The following is a 20,000-nucleotide window of genomic DNA, read 5'->3' on the forward strand; positions in this document are numbered from 1 at the left end:
GGGTAAGGAGTCACACTTTTTTATGCCCGTTTGGTAGAGCATTTCACATTTTGATAGCATAGCAGAGGAACAAATTTGGTCCCATTTCTGTGCCGAAACTGGGTTCCGTGAGATCAGTGGGGCTCCTTCTGGTGTTGTGCCTGTGTGTGTCTTTTACACTGTTGAAGTAGTCCGACAGGTACATGGGTATCCCTGTTTTCTCGCGTATCTTGAAGACCAGGCCCAATGCAAGTTAGCTTCGCGTAGCCAGACTATATCACTGCGTGGATATGAGTCTGACGCTTCTATGAGGACGTTTTTTTCCCCAAGGGGCGGGATCAAAACAATGGCTCTGGACGCAATTGGTTAGACCTACAACCAACTACCAATTACAGTCTCCCATATTTGAATACTGGGCCCTGATTGGTCACCCCAAACTTCAGGAGCAGGAAATGGATTCACAACGGAGCGGCGCCAGACCCAAATCGCCGAGGGCAATTTTAGTTTTGCACTGGCAGATTCATCTGGTCCCAGGTTAAATGCAAGTTGCTTTACTCCTGTCCTCTACCCTGAGCCATTCCACCCTAGCATAATGAGAAAGGGTTAGGCGAGTTCTGGGTGTTAGGCCAAGTAGTAACCTGACCAGTTTGTTTTGAGAGGACTGCAGTTTTGTTTTTAATGCCTTTGAGGCGCTAAAGTACCAAGAGGTGCAGGCAGAGTCGAAATGACATTGGATGAGTGCTCCAGCTAGTGTCCTCAGTGTGTTCCTACTGACCAGAGAGGAGATCCTGAATAGAAAACTTGTTCTTTGGTTGACCTTTCTGATTACTTTTGTTCACTTGAGACGTTGGCCTCTAAGATACAACCCAGGTAGGTAATTTTGTCTTTCCTTGTGATGAAATTGTCGCCCACTTTGACCCTGAAGTCTTTGGCCTTGCAGAGGTTTATTCTGGACCCAAAAAGAATGGATTCAGTTTTGCCTAGGTTGTAGTGATAGTTTGTTATCAGTGAGCCAGGTGCAGATTCTACCGAGTTCAGAGTTAAGGGCCTCCTCAACCTGCAATCTGTCCTGGCCCGAGACCAGGATTGTCGAGTCATCCGCGAACAAGGACAGATTGCAGTCACATACTGATGGCATGTCGTTTACGTACACCAGGAACAGTAAAGGCCCAAGTATGTGTCCTTGAGGAACGCTGCAGCTCACTGGGAGGGGGAGGACATGGTTCCGTTCACCTCCACCACCTGTTCTCTCCCCTCCAGATAGGATCTCATCCAGCCCACTGATGTACTATCAAAACCGATGGCCTTCAACTTATCCATCAGTATGGAGTGATTTACAGTGTCAAATGCCTTTTGGAGGTCCAATATGACACAGTATTTGCCTGAGTCCAACTCACGTTTAATGTAGTCGGTCAAATAGAGTAGGCATGTCTGTGGAGTGAGATGTTCTGAAGCCAGATTGGAATTTGGACATTAGTTATTGTTGTCTCCGCCAGGAGACTATGTTTTCACTTTCCGCCCCCCCCCCCTCGGCCAAGCTAACATTGGTCAAGCCTCACGTGACACGTGACAATACGTTGAAAGAGTGTCCTCTGATTGGCTAGTGAGACGCATGACGTATAGCGGCCTATAAATAGATGTGTCACTTTGAAAGAGTCTTGGTCTCTTTCAAAATTCAAAATTTTTCGGGTCTAATTCAGGTCTAACTCGGTCTAATTCGGGTCTAATTTGGGTCTAATTCGGTTCTGTTTGACCAATATAAATCAACATTTTTTCCGGTTTAAATATCAGCACAGGCGATTTTTCTGGTGATTTTTTTTTTCTTCTTCATTTTCCTCTAATCTAGCTATAAAATGTTATAAATCCTTTAAAATGCATCGTGTTTATGAGTGCATGATTTCAAAAGTGGGTTCAGGTTCTATGAAATAAGTATTTATAATTATTTTAACATTAATTTTTAATACTTTTCAGTAAATCATTCATACTGTATCTTTCTGTATTTGGATATAATAGATATCGGTCTGATACTGTATACAAATAAAATCCCTCCCCCCAAAAAAAAATCAAAAAATATTTTTCTAAAAAAAAAAAAAAATGTTTTTTTTTTTTTTTCAAAATTATCTCACGGGCCAGATATTATTTCTGGGGGGCCAATTTCGGCCCGCGGGCCGCCTATTGCCGACCCCTGCCCTAGTCTCTGTGGTGGTAATCTCTCAAGACAGAATCTGTCAGCACCACTGCCCTAAACATAATGTAATGTTGTTGTTAGTAGGAATAAACACTGAAGCACCCGGGAGGAAGTGGACTAAGAAAGGGGAGGAGCCAAACCGAGTTCCTGTTTCTACACAAAAAAGGAGGTGTTTGTTGGGTTCAGCTATGGACAGTATTTCCAGTAAGCGTTACTATGGAGAGTCATTATGGTCTACAGTATGTAAAACCACCAAATAGTCAGCTCAGTCATATACATTACCATTCCTGTGCTATCAGTTCATTTTTGTTATTTTCTCTATGCAAACGTATTTCACATTAAAGGGGCCACACCATGAATTTCATTTTTTTTTTTGGGGGGGGGGGGGGGGGTATTTTTTGGGCTCCCCAGTGTCTCTTGTACCCCAAAAAAATTTTTTTTTGTACATTCAGTCATTCATTCTCATTTCAGAGAGTTTCAGAATGGGCGTGTCTGAACAGGCCATTTCAGAATGGCAAGGTAAGTGACATCACTTGCCTTGCCATTGCATTGATGATGGCCAGACAGAATTGCTCAGTAGCCCCCCCCCCCCTGCCCAAAAGGACGTTTTGGTATTGCAGCTGAAAAAGCTTGGAATGACAGACAGTCAGATTGTGAGAAAAAATATCTGGATGTTTTTTAGGCTTACAACATGTTTAAAACGTATTAGGGGGCAATATTTATATATAATATATATTCTTTTAATTCATGGTGTGGCCCCTTTAAATAAAGATGCACACAGACACTGACCTGTCCCTCTCCGACGTTGTGAGTGTCAATGATGGTCACGACTCCAGGGTTGTGCGGGCTGCGTCGGCTGGCACTGTGCGGTGCACCCTCCTCGTCTGGGGTGGCTGCAGGGATGGTGCCAGCCAGCTGGGTCACCACCTTTCCCACCATGGTCAGACCCGTCTTCAGGGTCTGTGAGACACAATACAGAGTGCATACAGTACATGTATATTTCACTGTGAATATTGTGAACATCACTTTCAGTTAACAGTTGTTCACTTTTAACACATCGGGTGCCAAACACGGTCTGAACCGTGTTTTCACAGAGTAGCGCTTTGGTGACGAACACACCTGAACTGTGTTTTCAGTCTTTTTTTTTTTTTTTTCACACGGGAGGAGCTGGAGCAGCTCTGGAATCACCCGTGGTGATTCTGAGAAGGAAAGGACAGATGTCTCCCATCCGCTTCCGTTCTATCTCCTTCTCTAAAACAAAATGAACGCATGCTATGTTTCACATGGATTTCTCGTCTTGGAGTCTACAGCTTAAACAGCGCCGCGCAGCTTAACGGTGAAATTTCTGGCACCGAACGTAATCTGTTATTATAAAATTCTGGCACCCAATGTGTTAAGTAAGCTCCTATAAAAGATAATACATTAACATTCAAGGAAAGAAGTATTCATCTTTTGTTATTTTGGAATTGGTCTGTCTGAATGAATGAACGAATTGTATAATATAAACTATGATTATTTATTGTTTTATCAGTACTAGTGGACATACTGATATTTAGAATACATTGTTAGGAATCAAATTAACATCTTAAAGGACCATACCAGTGATCTGGCATATTGTATTTATTGTCTATAACTCACAGTATACAGTATATACAGTATATATAGACAATAAATACAAACATTATTGCATCATTAAGATGTCATGGATGTTAGAATTTCAAAAGGTATTATACCATTTGAAATTCTAACATCCATGACATCTTAACACATTGGACGCCAGAGGTTAATCTCATAATGTACCTACCAGTGCCAAGCTCTTTTTGTTGTTTTTTTGTTTTTTTCATGTCGTCATAGCCCCCGCTAAATCCGTTTAAAATCCGCGTTCATTTGGTTCGACACAAACACGGGATCCGTGAAAAACAACAACAAAAAAATCCGAGCCGATCCGTGCCGCCATTTTGAAGTTACAGGCGAGAACGTTAGACAGGACAATGCGGTGAGGAAAACCACAAGGGAGATAAATCGATTCTAAGCTTACGCCCAGACAGGAAACGGATGCGAGCGAAAAAAACGGAACCAGTTTTATTCCGTTTCCGGTCGGCCCCGGAACCGGAAATGGGTCGAAAAAAATTCCGGAATGTGCACTTTTTCGATTTAACATGGGAAATGCGAGTCGCGTAGATCTACGCGACTGGCACACTGCGGCTTTAAATCGTTTGGCGTAGATCTACGCGACTGGCACGCGATGTGTTAATGATGCAATAATGTTTAGCCAATATTGATTCAGTACTTCAGGTAAGTTCTGTGAAGTTGTAATGACTTGAAAATGTAAATACAAGTGAAATCTAAGAATAAAGCTCTTGATATAAAAATGTTCTATTTTTATGTGTGGCCAAAGCTGTGAATACACAATGATATGTATTGATGCTGTTACAGTATGGTGGGGGTGGCAGTGGCTCAGGAGGTTGTGTGTCAAAGTGTCCTTGAGCATAACACGTTACCACCATGCTCCCTGACGCTTTGCATGGTTTCCTCCACTGTCGATGTGTGAATGTGTGTGTGAATGGGTGAATGCGAAATACAATATAAAGCGCTTTGAAGAAAGGTACTATATAAATGCAGTCCATTTATAAATGCAGTCCATGTACTTGTTAGATGTGCAGTGCAATGAAGTCACACCATGTTTACACATACTGTACATCCTGCACCACAGTTGCAACCCCTTTCTAAAGCCTGGTTTACACCTTGTTGTACCATGGTGTCCCATAACAAAAAAAGCAGATCTACAAGCTCACAAGGCATTGCAATTTTACTGATTTTTTTGGTTTGTGCTTTATCTCTCTACTCTTTTCTGTAAATATAGTTATTCACGCTTATCACTGATGCTGCTGTGACACCTGAATGCAGGGATTAATAAAGGTTTATCTTATCTCATCTTAAGTGTTCATTTAGTGTAAATACTAAATTCACCCTCAGGATCTTACTGGACAGACAATGTGCAAAGGAAGGAAATTGGGAAGTTTCACTGGACGAGAAACGCACGGCCACATGCACGCGCACACACACACACGCGGGCGCGCGCGCACGCACGCACGCACGCACGCACGCACGCACGCACACACACACACACACACACACACACACACACACACACACACACACACACACACACACACACACACACACACACACACACACACACACACACACACACACACACACACGGTCATCTTTATCGACTCTTATTGGAGGTGCAGACTCAGAGACACTGCACTGAATTCTTCACAGGAAGATGGTTTCATCAGTCTATCACGCAGCTGTTGTCTAAAGCTTTGTGTGTTGTGTGCGCGCGCGCGCGTGTGTGTGTGTATGCATGTGTTCACTACGCACCTTCTATGCCTTACTTGTAGAGCTGAAGTAAGAAGAGATATGTGTGTGTGTGTGTGTGTGTGTGTGTGTGTGTGTGTGTGTGTGTGTGTGTGTGTGTGTGTGTGTGTGTGTGTGTGTGTGTGTGTGTGTGTGTGTGTGTGTGTGTGTGTGTGTGTGTGTGTGTGTGTGTGTGTGTGTGTATGTGTGTGGAGTCTCCTCTGTGTCCTCTTAAGGACCAGCCATGGTGTCTGACTCAAACACACCTCTGTGGCTGGACGGAGGGAAATGGATAGTGCTGCTTAAGTGGAGTCTATCTCGCCTACTACACTGTCCTCAGCTAATGGAGTACTGTGCGTGTGTGTGTGTGTGTATATATATATATGTATGTGTGTGTGTGTGTGTGTGTGTGTGTGTGTGTGTGTGTGTGTGTGTGTGTGTGTGTCTGTTTTCGCGCCAAAGGGGCCCCGGAGAGTATAATCAGGCATTCAGGCTAGGCGGCCCTGTCAATACAGCATGGCGCCTCGCGTTTGTTGGGTCTGAGGATCACACACTGTCTCTCTCTGCCACTTGGCCATGCACACCAACCGTCTGCCTGCTCTCTCAGTGTGTGTGTGTGTGTGTACGTGAGAGTGTGTGTGTGAATTGCCAGTAGCACCATCAATTATTAAGCGAGGCGTTTGGCTCCTAATTGATCAACACTAATGTGTTTTCTAATCACTGCAGTTGAGGAGTTCTTAGTGCTAGTCCAAACAGGAGCTATTGATCTGCAGGGAGGCATGACTGGTGGTTTATACACACACACACACGCACACACACACAGCAATGTACTGTATATGTGCACAAATGTAAAAAGACATGGACATACAGTACACAGAGAAATGTGTGTAACTTACACACTCAGCATACACAAAAGTGTACAGTATACACATAAATGCACATACACACAGAAGTACAGAGAAATACATGTGCGCGCAGTCGCTCACACACACACACACACACACACTCTCCAGGCTGATTAGATTATGCTTTCCGTCCCCACCTAAAGAAGTTATAGTATTTGTAATATTCATGTGATTATTAAATTAAAAGGAACATTATGTGTATACATATACAGTGTGTGTATGTATGTATGTATGTGTATAATATATATATATATATATATATATATATATATACACGTGTGTGTGTGTGTGTGTGTGTGTGTGCGTGTGTGTGTGTGTGTGCGTGTCTTCTGTACTGCTGCACAGAGTATTATTTTTAAGTCCAGCTCTCTGTCTCTGGACATCAGCACTCAGAGCCAGCGTGTCGCGCCAACGGGCCAGAGGGAGATACCTTGTCATCCATATTGAGATATATGGCCCTAAATGAGGAGAGGTCTGGCTGCCGACTGCCTGTCTGCCTATCAGTGTCCCCCCCCACCCCACCGCCCTCTGTCTCTGTTAAGCTAACCCGTTAGCGCCGTGCTGCTCTTTTTGATGTATGTCGCCATTAGCCCGCTAATGGGGCTTCTCTCGCGCTAGCCGTTAGCGCTCGTTAAGTAAAGGGGAAGGGATAAGCCAGGTCTTTGTAAATCAATTAGACCCTCCCCCTCCCTCAGCCGCCCCCACCCCCTCCTTTGGGACCGGAGAGGATGGAGAGGAGACCAGAACCATATGAGGAACTTGCTAGCTCACTAGCACAGGTTAGTGAGCGGCCGCGGGCCTGCGGCAGGAATCTAAGCGGGCTGTTGTCTGTTAGCGAGGTAGCTTAGCGTCACTCCCCTGCAGAGAGAGAGAGGAGTGTAGTGAGGCCTGCGGAGAGAAAAGCAGCGCAGAAAGGAACAGACGGCCCAGTGTGATGAAGTGTCTCATAAGCCATGTTCCCAGTCACCGGGAGAGGCAGGGTGGATCTAATGTCAGAACATTTACAGATGGAGGTGGGAGTACTGTAGCATCTGCAACGAAAGCCTGAGTTATACCGTGTACCTAGTTGCGGGCATAGCGAAAACGGCAGAATTTGCCATTTTCGGTGTACGGCACCGGCGTGCAACGAACTATAAATCAGGCTTAACATACATGCATGGATGACTGGTGTGTGTATGTGTGCGTGTGTGTGTGTGCATGTGTGCATGTGTGCATGCGTGTGTGTGTGTGTGTGTGTGTGTGTGTGTGTGTGTGTGTGTGTGTGTGTGTGTGTGTGTGTGTGTGTGTGTGTTGCCTCTCACTTTGGCAGCGCTGATGACCGTAGCCGTGTAGGACTGGGCATTGTCACCGCAGGCGCCTCCACGTGACTGGTGACATCGGATAAGCTGCAAAAACAGGAAGGTTTACCGAAAGGGCAAAAGATAAATAAATGAACAAGGAAACGGCGGGCGCATGAAGACGAACCCCTGAGGAGACTAGTCACCAACAAGTAATTTGACCATCAAGCTCACAAAAGTCCCCCTCTTAAATTTGTATTTTTCTTTCTTTCTTTGGGGGTGGGGGAGTGAGCTTCACATGACGAATGTTTTTTAAAGGAATATTATGCCAGCAATGAGCCACAATCTGCTGTATTTCATGTACAATGCCACTTGAATGCCTCTGTCGCTGGCTCCAGTTTTTCTTGGATGTACTCAAGCAGTCACACAAACAGTGACCCCATCTGCCAATTACTTGAGCTGGCCAGCTTAATCAGAACATAAAAAAGAGAAGAAAAAAATGGCAGACACAATTATCCAAAAAACATACTGCAGTGTGCACTGTAGATTTGTTTTCTTTGCTGGGGATAAATACTTTATAAATCCCATTAAATAGACAGAATAAAAAGACCAGAACATCTGTTGATTTTCAAAACGTTATCATTTATAGTGGACTCTTCTTGGAATGACTTGTGCAGCCAGACAGATTAGAGAGGGAAAAAATAGATAAATGCATTTTTGGGATTGTAAATATGTCATTGTCCTGATAAAGCATTTGTGTAATGGATGGTTGGTGTGTGTGTGTGTGTGTGTGTGTGTGTGTGTGTGTGTGTGTGTGTGTGTGTGTGTGTGTGTGTGTGTGTGTGTGTGTGTGTGTGTGTGTGTGTGTGTGTGTGTGTGTGTGTGTGTGTGTGTGTGTGTGCGTGTGTGGGCCAAATGTCCCAACAAGTATAGTACAATTTGAGAAATAGACATTGTGAGGACAATGTTCCTGGTCTTCACAAGAGAAATGATTGTTTCATGGTTAAAATAATATTTTTAGTTAGACTTACAATTAGCAAAAATATTCAGGTAGGGGTTAGGGTTAGGCATGAGTCATGCCTGATTTAAACGCACGCAAGTGTTGCACACCGGAAATAACAGAGCTAAAAGCTCACAATGGCCTGCAGCGCGACGCATTGTGAGCTTGTAGATCGGCTATTTTCGGTGCGCAACACCCACACGCAACTATGCATAACTGAGGCTTCAGGGTCATGGTAAAAAGATTGTAAATGGTAACTGTATGTCCTAAAATATTCATGTCCTCACAAGTCTAGTAATACAAACATGGGTGCATGCATGCGTGTGCGTGTGTGTGTGTGTGTGTGTGTGTGTGCGCTACCTTGTTCTCAGCATAGGCCAGCCAGCGGCCTCCCAGTGCTATTGGGTTTAGGTTGGGACCCGGGCAGGGATAGCAGCCTGGAAGAAGGGAACACGTGACTTATTGACTGGAACACGTGGGATATTTACGACAAGAAATTAGCAACTCAAGCACATCCTTTTGTTTAATAAAGAGAGTCTCGGGTGACCAGAGGAACGCAGTCAAATATTTGCCAGTTTCCTAATAACAGGACGGTCTTCCAGCCCACATGGAAGCGATGTTGTAATGCAGAAAAAGTGGTGATTTTTCGCCCGGTGCTGAGGTTGAGGATTGTCCCTGGGGAGAGAGAGAGCCTGTCTCTCTTAAACCATTAATGTGTTTGCGAGGATTCTCTTGTTTGGGAAGATGAATGGGAGCCTAATGAGGGTGACTGACCCGAGAGCATGCGGACGTGTGTGTGTGTGTGTGTGTGTGTGTGTGTGTGTGTGTGTGTGTGTGTGTGTGTGTGTGTGTGTGTGTGTGTGTGTGTGTGTGTGTGTGTGTGTGTGTGTGTGTGTGTGTGTGTGTGTGTGTGTGTGTGAGTACACAAATTATGACCTAATGGAGTCTGTGGTACCCAATAAAGTGAGGTTGGCTCCGCCTCTGATTGACTGATAGACACGCTGATCCCTGAAGGGTCACACACACACCAACAACACAGGCACGCATGTACACACACATAAAACCCCAACCTCTGCAGTCAGCAGAAATAACAATAACAGTCAACAGCAGCCCCCACCCCCACCCCCCCCACACACACACACACCAGAAAAAAAGAAAACGAAAAGAAAAGCGAGCCATAAATTCACAAGCAGATAAACTGTGTTGGACATAATAAACCATAACAAATGTGTCTCTGCCCACTCAAACAGATGGGGAAGTAAACAGGCTCACTACAGTAGGGTTCTATGACTAATACCTCTGGCGAATCAGAGCTCCAGCTAGAGGGGGCATGCATCATGTCCACCGCAGTGCAGAGCCCACCACAACATGCAAACATGTGCTTGTAAACAGACACAGAGATGTGATGAATATTGTCATAAATTGCCATAAATGCATACAGATACAGACGGGCGACAGCCTGCTTGTTTTGAGTATGTGTAAACAGGGCTAGATGCGCGTGCGCGCGCACGCACACACTCACACTCACACACACACACACACACACACACACACACACACACGCGCCTAGAAGAAACCCTGTGGATCCCAGCTCTGTTCGGGAAACGTGCGCACCAGACAAACACGCGCGCGAGCGGGCGCACACAAACGCACGCCTACACATTCACTCAGTGAGGTCATGTGAGTGCATGGAGGCGTGTGTGTGTGTGTGTGTGTGTGTGTGTGTGTGTGTGTGTGTGTGTGTGTGTGTGTGTGTGAAGGGGGGGGGGGGGGGCTGACAGTAATTTAGCGCTCAGGGAGGAGATGAGATGGAGGCAGACAGTAATTTAGTGTGCAGAGTTGGGGAAGGGGGCCGGGGAGGGCCAGGCGGGGCCTGGACGGGACTTGAGGTAAGCCACAAGGCCTGCTGGTGAAGCCAGAGAAGGCTTTCGTGCCTCTCCAAGGCCGAGGAGAGCCCAGGCAGTGAGATAACATGTGTTTGACACATCCTGGGTGGAGACCAGAGTGGAGAGAGAGAGAGAGAAAGCAGGGTGAAGGAGGAGAGGGAGAGTGTAGAACATAATGGCAGAACAATAACGAAGAGGAAAGCAGAGAAGCGGGCCTCGTTTAATAGACTTGAGCCGTCTTGCTGGGTGAAGAATAGCCTTGGAGACGATGGCACGAGCTTACTTTTCCCACTAGCGGATCCACAAGGATGTGCCGTTACGCAGAATGACACTTTTTAAAATGCTATTCTGAAGCCATGGTCTTAAATGGTCATAAATAAATATTATCTGTGTTTTGTTTTTTTAAGTGTGCAAGTTTTCCAATTTCCATATGAAATCAAGTGTCTGCGAGAATATTCAGTCATATTCCTAATCAACTGACATAGATGTAATACTGTGTGTGTGTATATTCATACAGTATGTATATATTTGATTTTATATATAAAATCATATATATATAGTATATATATTTGATTTTATATATACATATACACACACACACACACACACACACACACACACACACACACACACACACACACACACACACACACACACACACACACACACACACACACACACACACACACACACACACACACACACACTTACTTACTTGCTTACTAACAGTTTTTGGAAAAGAAAAAAATCAAAAAATATTTTTTTCAAGATTTTTCAAAAATAGCAGATATACAAGCTCGTAGCGCGGCACTCGGTGCCGCGCTATGAGCTTGTATATCTGCTATTTTTGAATAGCCAAAGACATCTAAAGTGACACAGATGCGTTCCAGGTATCAATGGGTTAAGTAGCAGATCTACAAGCTCAAAACGCAATTTGAGCCGCCCGGCCTTGTATATCTGCTACTTTGGATGCTTTTGTGTGACGCTGTTGACTGATCAAGTACACAGTAGGGCATTCATTTCTGAAAAGACACAAATATGTTGCCGCCCGACAGCGACAATATATGCAGTATACATATCCTATATTCAAATAGGCCCAAGGGAGGGCCATGTCACCATCACATCACGCCCATGTCACCATGACTCATATAAGGAGTTCTAACCTAACCTCAATGTGCTGTCAGGGCATCAGGGGCAAACAAATCAGTTAGCTCCATATATGGGCACAAAAGGGGGCATGCCCATATATGGGCATATACTGATATATAGGCATAAAAGGGACAAGGACTGACAGATACAGAGATCTCCATTTATGGGCATAAAAGGGACATGGACTGGGGGGCACGGTGGCGCAGTCGGTAGCGCTGTCGCCTCACAGCTAGAAGGTCCTGGGTTCGATAAAAAAAAAAAAAAAGGGACATGGACTGACAGATACAAAGATCTCCATGTATGGGCATATCAGCATGCCCGAACCTCTAGTATATACACACACACACACATTAAAGAGATTTGAGAAAACAGGCTGTGGAATCAAGATGAATAGAAATAGAAAATGGGGCGAGTGGGCGTTGGGGTGCTGCAGACCCACTTCAGAGTGGAGCCCCCTTGACTGTGAAGCAACAACATGGACGAGCCCAAAGCGATCGTAAAAAAAACCCCAACTAAAAACACACCACCATTCGTCCACTGTACTGTCCCCGGCCAACAATGACAATATGTCTCGTTCAAAAAAAAAAACAGGCTCCACACATCACAGGGCCCCTTTTGTTTACTGCTCCTTAACCGCCCAAAAAGACCAAACGTCTTTGGAAGGAGGAAGCGCCGGCATTGAGAAACGATTAATAACTATTGAGCCTGTTTGGCTTCCTGTGGCCCAGACACCGATAGGGAAGCCAGGCAGACAAACGAGAAGACACATTAAAACCCGTCCTAATGGCAGTTTACTTCAGCCAATGGCTTAAGTGGACAGCAATGGCCTTGTAATGTAGTCTGGCTGTTTCACGACCTCGCTGACGACACACGGCAGGTAGAGCCCGGAAGATCCCTGGTAAACAGGGTTTCAAACAGACGCTCTTCCATGATGTTTGGATGAATGCAGCTTAAGAAAAGGGCTGTATGACAAAGCCTGGATGGCTGGGTGTATTAACCAGTGCTCTGGTTTGTGTTTGTTGTTTGTTTGGACTAAGCGATGAAAGCGTGACAGAGACACTGGGCATGTTTGGCAGAGTTAGTCCTGATTGGGTTTAGGGGGGAAAAAAAGGATAGCAGTTACATGACAACTCTCCTCTCTGTGTGTGTGTGTGTGTGTGTGTGTGTGTGTGTGTGTGTGTGTGTGTGTGTGTGTGTGTGTGTGTGTGTGTGTGTGTGTGCTACTGACGCCACTGATTTAATCTCCACAGGGAACATAAGTGCAACAGCCTCTATAAAAATTTGATTTACTGTAAAATACTTGGTGTAGCATTTCACTGAAATGATGTGGACCTCCGTCTGACCATTTGATCTGCTTTTTAATAAATCAGCAGGAAAATGAACCTCTCCCCACGTCAATAGAGATGAATGCTCTTTGATTCCTACAGTCTATATCACATAATCTCCTATTTGTAGTGTTCCGCTCATCACCCTAAGTCTCATCAAACACACAAATGCACGTCTCCTCATGTGCTGAAGTTCAAAACATTCACAGGGTGTCTTACTTGTAACAAAGAATTTCTTGGTGAAAGTGCAGCTGTCAAACGCTGCAATCTTCTCCTGTAGGCTCACGACAAGGACCCTACAAAATGAAAAAATAAGCAGTAAAAGAGGTTAAAATAAACATCCTCATTTTGGACAGAAAAAAAAAGTCACTTTTTCTGCTTTACTGAACAAAGGCTTTTGTCTCCAACAAAAATCGTCACATTTAATAAAATGATGAATATGATAAGGCGTGTACTGTATATAGAGCATACTGTTTGTTGCAGTGCAGGTCATAGATGGGCGTCTTGAACTGAATGGATTTAACCATCTCTCCTGTCCGCAGAGAATAGAGGTCAGCACAACAGTATGGGGGGCTTGTCCTAAAAACAGACACAGAAACACACACACACACACACATTTACCACTTAAGCCATATAGAGTAATTCGTTTTACGACAAAGTATAACATTTCATGTTTTGACATTCTTTGAAAGTGTTTGTCTATGACAAGCACAAACAAAATATGGTCACCAGGCTGAAAGTGATTTATCACCTAAAGTCCGTAGAACGCAATCCTGCAAAGAACTCTCTTATAAAAGATGGAAATAAATGGATAATGGGTAACACTGCCATTGATGGAACTGCCTGCACAGTGGACACACACACACACACACACACGCCCACAAAAAAACACTCACGCACACGCACGCACACGCACACGCACACGCACGCACACGCAGAGTGGTGGCTGTGTGTGAACATTGTATCACACATTAAACATAGTTTCTGGGCATGGCGGCGGCCCCTGGAGGTTTAACACAGTATTTGTTTCCAACCCTGTCTCTCTGCGGAGGCTCCACAATGAAAGCCAGTGGAGTGCGGGGGTAAAAGGGGAAATGCTTTGTCATGTAACACACACATTTACTGGAGGCCTTTCTATCAACACACTCCATCCAACAGCAGGCAGTGGCTGCTGGCAAGAGGAAATTCAGACATAAATCCTCATCAAGAATCCCCCCCCCCCACCCCAGCTCAAGCCCTCAAACACACGCACACACATCACCCCTTACAAACTGTACGGCTGCCACTCTTTCTATCATTCTATCTTCTCTCTCTCTCCCTCCCTCCCTCCCTTCACCCTATATCGGCCTTGGCAAAGCCTGCGGGGTCGCGTTGGCCGAGGATACAAGGGGTGTAATGTGCTGTTAGTTTTGTTTCTTGAGCCACAGAACTGTGTGCTTTTCAGCAGCCTATTTACTGTGCTGGTACATATTCAGGGCAGTTATACGCCTCATCAGTCCCAGCATGTAAAAGTCTTTGGCGTAACGGGGAGACTCTGGCCGGATCTCCAGGCCGCTGAGATGAGGTCACGGCGTGTTTGTGCCGGGCAGGTTAAGACAATAGTGACAAAGTGGGGATGCGTCATTTGACGGTGAAGTATTTCCCACTCAACCACATGAAACGTAGCATCCCTATTCTGGGGATGCCATGATACGTGAACAATTGCAAAAATAGCAGATCTAAAAGCTCACAACGCGTCATGTTGCGATGCGTTTCGGCGAAGAGATTTTGTGTAGAGGGGGGAGAAATGGAGGGGACCAAGTATAGAGCCCTGAGGGACACCAGCCAATGAAATATAGGGTTTGAGTGGTTAAGTCATACGATGAGTAGTGAAAATAGCCAATCTGCAAGCTCACAATGCAACACGTTGCAATAGCGTTCTTTTAACTCATTGAGTGCCATTGACATGTTTCATGTGTTATACCGCAATGGCGCAACATGGCAATGGCAATGACGTGTTTGACGTGTTTTTGAAAAAGAATGTAAAATAAATAAAATAAAAAATTCAGAACCCAAGATATCATCATTTGAAGATGTGCTGCTCCATTCACTTCTTCTTTAACTTATTACTGAAAAAGGCTGTATCTCCTGAGCACTTTTTTTTTACAATGTATTTTTGGCCCAGACATGTTATTTTCAAAGGCAGACAATTAATGTCAACAAGGTCGCGATGACTTCGTTGACATTTGTGAAACCACGCAGTGCTACAAATGTTCAACGTTTTCAATTCTTTTTTGCCTTTAATGACAAGCCCAGTTACGTGATTAATGATACAATCATGTTGTATTGTAACAAAATGTCAGCCAGCCAGTGACGCCCTAGTGTCGATTCTATTGATCGCTGAAGGGTTATGAGTCCAGTCAGGAGTTGGGGCGGTGGGCGGTGGTGGGGGGGGGGGGTTATTGACGCCAAGATCAATGGGGAAATCCCCTTTCTCGCAGACTACAACCAGTGCCAGACAACCATTATGGACTAACAAGGTTAAGCAGTAGTCAGTTATTGCCAAGTCACCGGCCGAAATGTGGACATTATTCAAATGACCAGCTCACAACGGGGCAGACGTCCAGCCATTACACGAGTCTGGATGACCTCAGTCATGTTGAATATTCCTGCTGACCGACGCTGCACCCAGCGTCCGTCTGTCTTCCAAATCAGCACCATCGCTCCTTTTCTTCTTTATGGTGGAAAGATATCTGCTTCTCCCATCCAGGGAGCACTCTGACAGACACTCACGCTGGGTGAAATACCGCCGGCCCAAACAGTCGAGAAAATTACCCTTTTTCAAAATATGCACATATCAGAGTATCAGAGAGCAGCCAAGACATCTTAAACCGGCCGCAAATTGTCAGGAACATGGAAGCACTTAGGGGGGGTGGGGGGCACTTGGCCATGTGCTACTCCACAGCCAGCGAAGGGTTTTAATTTGCCCTAATTCTTCCAATGAGCGAAGCTCTGAGTGGAGCCGATGATAGAGAAGCCAGTCTGTCTGCATTTCCTTTTCACCCCTTTATTCTCATCCTTCCTTTTCCTCCCCTCTGCTCTCCTCTCATTCGACATGGTCCTTGTGTGTCTGTGTTGGTGTTTGCCCTGCCATATATAGTACTGAGCCTTTTCTCTTCCCTTGACAGCAAACGCCAAACAATATTAGCATCTGCAGACCGGTCCTGTTGGGCGCCAGGTTGTGTGTGCTGGCTCAGGAGGTGCCCGCAGAACACGGACTGGGCAAACGCGCCAGGGGAAAGCCCTCGTGAGATGCAGACCTCGAGGAGAAGTGGGCACCCTAACAGAAACATCATTATCTCCTTCTATACAGACTGGCCGAGTAGGAGCGTAGTGGTTGACTACTGAGGCCAGACAGAAGTCCTTAAGACTCCTTATAGTTGCATGAATAGTAAAAGACCATACCATAGAACTTCTGGCCCCTACCTAAAATAATCTGACTTCAACAGAATTCCATGAACAACTGCCTATAAACTCTCTAGGCACACTGTCCAAGTGTTAGCAATACTTTGATCCTGCTAAGGCCTGTGTGTAAGTGCTGAGTGAGAGCGTGTGTGTGTGTGTGTGTGTGTGTGTGTGTGTGTGTGTGTGTGTGTGTGTGTGTGTGTGTGTGTGTGTGTGTGTGTGTGTGTGTGTGTGTGTGTGTGTGTGTGTGTGTGTGTGTGTAATCAGACGCTGGGTGGGGATTAGCGTGTGCGTGTAAGGAGCTGCAGCATTCACAGCAGACACCACAGACATGAGCACGGCTCCGCACACCCACTGACACAGCCAAGACTATCAGCCACCACTCTGCACATGCACACACACACACACACATTAGTTAAAATCATAGACTGGGCTTTGACAGCCGACACATGATTCATTGTCTGTAACACAGAGATAAACAGACAGAACTAGAAACACCCTCTCGAAGCCACATGAAATAAATGATGCAGCATCATACACGTTTGCAACACTGTCTGTCTGTCTGTGCGTGTGTGTGTGTGTGTGTGTGTGTGTGTGTGTGTGTGTGTGTGTGTGTGTGTGTGTGTGTGTGTGTGTGTGTGTGTGTGTGTGTGTGTGTGTGTGTGTGTGTGTGTGTGTGTGTGTGTGTGTGTGTGTGTTGTGTGCGCAGACACTCATACTGTACGAAGGCTCTGGCTGTTGGAGAAAGTTTCCCAAGCCAGCGGCCGGACCGTCTGCTGTAGTAGCGGCGCCATGGGAGCCCTCAGATCTCAGACCAGCCAGAGAAATAAAACATTGTCCCAGCCATGTCTGTGTGTCTGTGTGTGTGTGTGTGTGTGTGTGTGTGTGACTGTAAGTGTGCGTGTCTGTGTGTGTGCATATGCGTGACACTGCTTGCGTGTCAGCGTGAGTGCATTCCTCCCTTCAGTCCCTGCGAGCGCTAGCTGGAGAAGATAAAAGAGGTGCCACATTAAAAAGTTTCGAACAAGCCCGATTCAGTTTTCCATCATAGCGGGGCTGGTCTTGACGGGAGGCGTCTCCAGAGGACCTCACACTACGACTGGCTGTGCTTCCCGTGCACAGCAGGGCACGGCACCCATTACCAGCCTGAGTACGGGAATTAAGATTAATACCAAAATTTCACTTGACGATAACTTGCTTTCAGGCGGCTGCATCATTGATTTCAGCATTATCAGAGTCCGATCAATCCAATTCTAAGCTCCATCAGAAGGAGAAGGCCTCTCCAATTGATTCAAGGGACAATGATAACCCGCTATTATAGAATCAAAATGGCACTGGGGTTCAATTGTTTTGCTTTCGCAGTATTTTAACAAATGACCCGCTTCTAATGGAGGCAGTGCGAGGTCAGCCGTAATAAGATTTCCTGAAGCCGGCGAGGCAGGGCGTAGGTTGAAAGCAAGGCTAAATCACAATTATCATTATGGATCATGGAGGGATGTCAGTCCTTGCACATGTTAAGGTGACGCCGCGCGCCATTCCCCAGCTCAGTAATAGGACCGTTACGATGGCCCTATTACATCAATGTGTCAATTACTATTACTCAAACTGACCCTTGGGTCTGAATGGATGCAAAAGGAAGGAGAGAGAGTAGGAGAAGAGGAGAGCGGGGCTCGGCTCGGTCACTTCCGTTGGTGGGACAAGATACTACAGAGGAAATCAAAGAGAAAATGGAGTATGTCCTGCCACTTACCGATCACATGAAGCTATACTTTAACTCTGAGATTGTACAAATGTAACCAAAATGGATCCGTAAATGCCCTTTTGGTTATTGTTGTACACTCCGAGTTACAAATGGATAGGATTTACTAGGGATGCGTGATAGTGACATTTTGTCCGATAAACAATTAATTACATGATCAAATCGATTGATAACGATACTGATATTGCTTAACAATTTATACTAAGGTGATCGTAATAAGCATTAATTAACAGATAATATGGCACTTAAAAGTAGTTATAAGAGGTGTATTAACCATAATATATTTTATTTTATACTAGCACTGTAAACCCAATTATTGGTATACATAAGGTATTTAATATTTATGCACTTATGCAGCGTGTGGTACTGACAGGTACTGACTGCTGAACATAATACATTTAATAAAAGCCTCATGAGTTTCTTATAATTGTTAATAATAGCATTACAAACACATTTAATCAGTCCTTTATGTCACGTTCAACTTTTACTAAGCTGTTTTCTTGCTTGATTATGCATTCATTAGCCTTTAACTCATTGAGTGCCACAATCCGTCAAATCCGTCACGTGGCCTGACGCCCAGAGCGCCACAATCCGTCAAATCCGTCATAAAAAAAATTAAAAAAAAAAAAAAAAAAAAAAAGTTTTTTTTGGAAAAACATGTTCAGAACCCAAGATATGATGATTTGAAGATTTGCTGCTCCATCCACTCCTTGTTTAACCTATAACTTAAAAAGGCTGTATCTCGCTTCCTAAGCACTTTTTTTTACAATGAATTTTGGCTGTGGCACTCAGAGCCAAAATTCCATAAACATGAATAAATAAGCTTGGCACTGAATGAGTTAACTATGCACTAGTTAACTAACAGATTAACTACATTTTTGCATCTAACCCGGTCAAAATTGGGAACAATGCCTTATGAAGGTTAATAAATCCTTCATTATGAACTTATTTACAGTTATGTTTTGGCATCTACCTGTTCTAAAGTGGGAACACTACCTTGGAACACTACCCTGTGTTAATAAATCCTATATTATGCACTTATTAAGAGTTAACTAATTGTACGTGTGCTTTCACTACTGAAGGGGATGAGCACACATTAGTTCAAACAACTTAAATGTGGTAGAGATCTAACATGTATCACATTTATAAAAGCATTTTTTTTTTTCAAATTGCTTTTATTTGCTCTACAGGTGGACCGTTTTGAAAGCTTCCCCCGGAAAAACACTGATTTAATATGCTGCCTTCAACCTTTACAAAAAGGCTTTTTAGCTTCACATTCACATATGAATGATATTTATATTACAAAATACAATATTGGGCGTACCAAGAACAATCTATAAAAACAACCGAATAATAATGATATGAACTCGTTCCTCAAAATTTGGCAATTTAAAAAAGAAAAATGCATTCTACTATGCTGCCACCAAAATGTGGAGTGACCTACCTATACCAGGACAAGATCTCGACTGCCTACCTAAACTCTAAACTAACCCAAAAGAATGCCTTTCGTCAAAATGCAAGTGAACTTAGTTTAACGCCTTGATCGTACAGTCCCTTGACCCCCGCCTCTACTTTCTCTGTAAATATACCATATGATTCTACTGAGTTGTAGTTTATCTGTATTGTATTGTATTGTCTGTATTATATATGTTTGTATTAGCCTTTTATTAACCTTTGACTATACTACCTGTACTGTTAATAAGTATAATAAGTATTCAATCA

The 20,000-nt window shown here is 44.4% G+C and overlaps 1 protein-coding gene across 2 annotated transcripts in view; it reads right to left on the bottom strand.

Annotated features, from left to right (window-relative positions):
- The window catches only part of bcas3 (BCAS3 microtubule associated cell migration factor), a 346,365-nt gene that overhangs the window by 291,919 nt on the left and 34,446 nt on the right, over window positions 1-20,000 (bottom strand). For both annotated transcript variants that reach the window (XM_084065509.1, XM_084065508.1), the window contains exons 8-12: window positions 13,547-13,654; window positions 13,295-13,371; window positions 9,076-9,152; window positions 7,740-7,823; window positions 2,957-3,127 (exon numbers count right to left, since the gene is read on the bottom strand). In XM_084065509.1, coding sequence (XP_083921635.1) covers window positions 2,957-3,127; window positions 7,740-7,823; window positions 9,076-9,152; window positions 13,295-13,371; window positions 13,547-13,654 — 517 coding nt within the window. The remainder of the gene's footprint in view (window positions 1-2,956; window positions 3,128-7,739; window positions 7,824-9,075; window positions 9,153-13,294; window positions 13,372-13,546; window positions 13,655-20,000) is intronic.

This window comes from Gymnoscopelus microlampas, assembly GCF_963454915.1.
Source record: "Gymnoscopelus microlampas genome assembly, chromosome: 8".
NCBI lineage: Eukaryota > Metazoa > Chordata > Actinopteri > Myctophiformes > Myctophidae > Gymnoscopelus > Gymnoscopelus microlampas.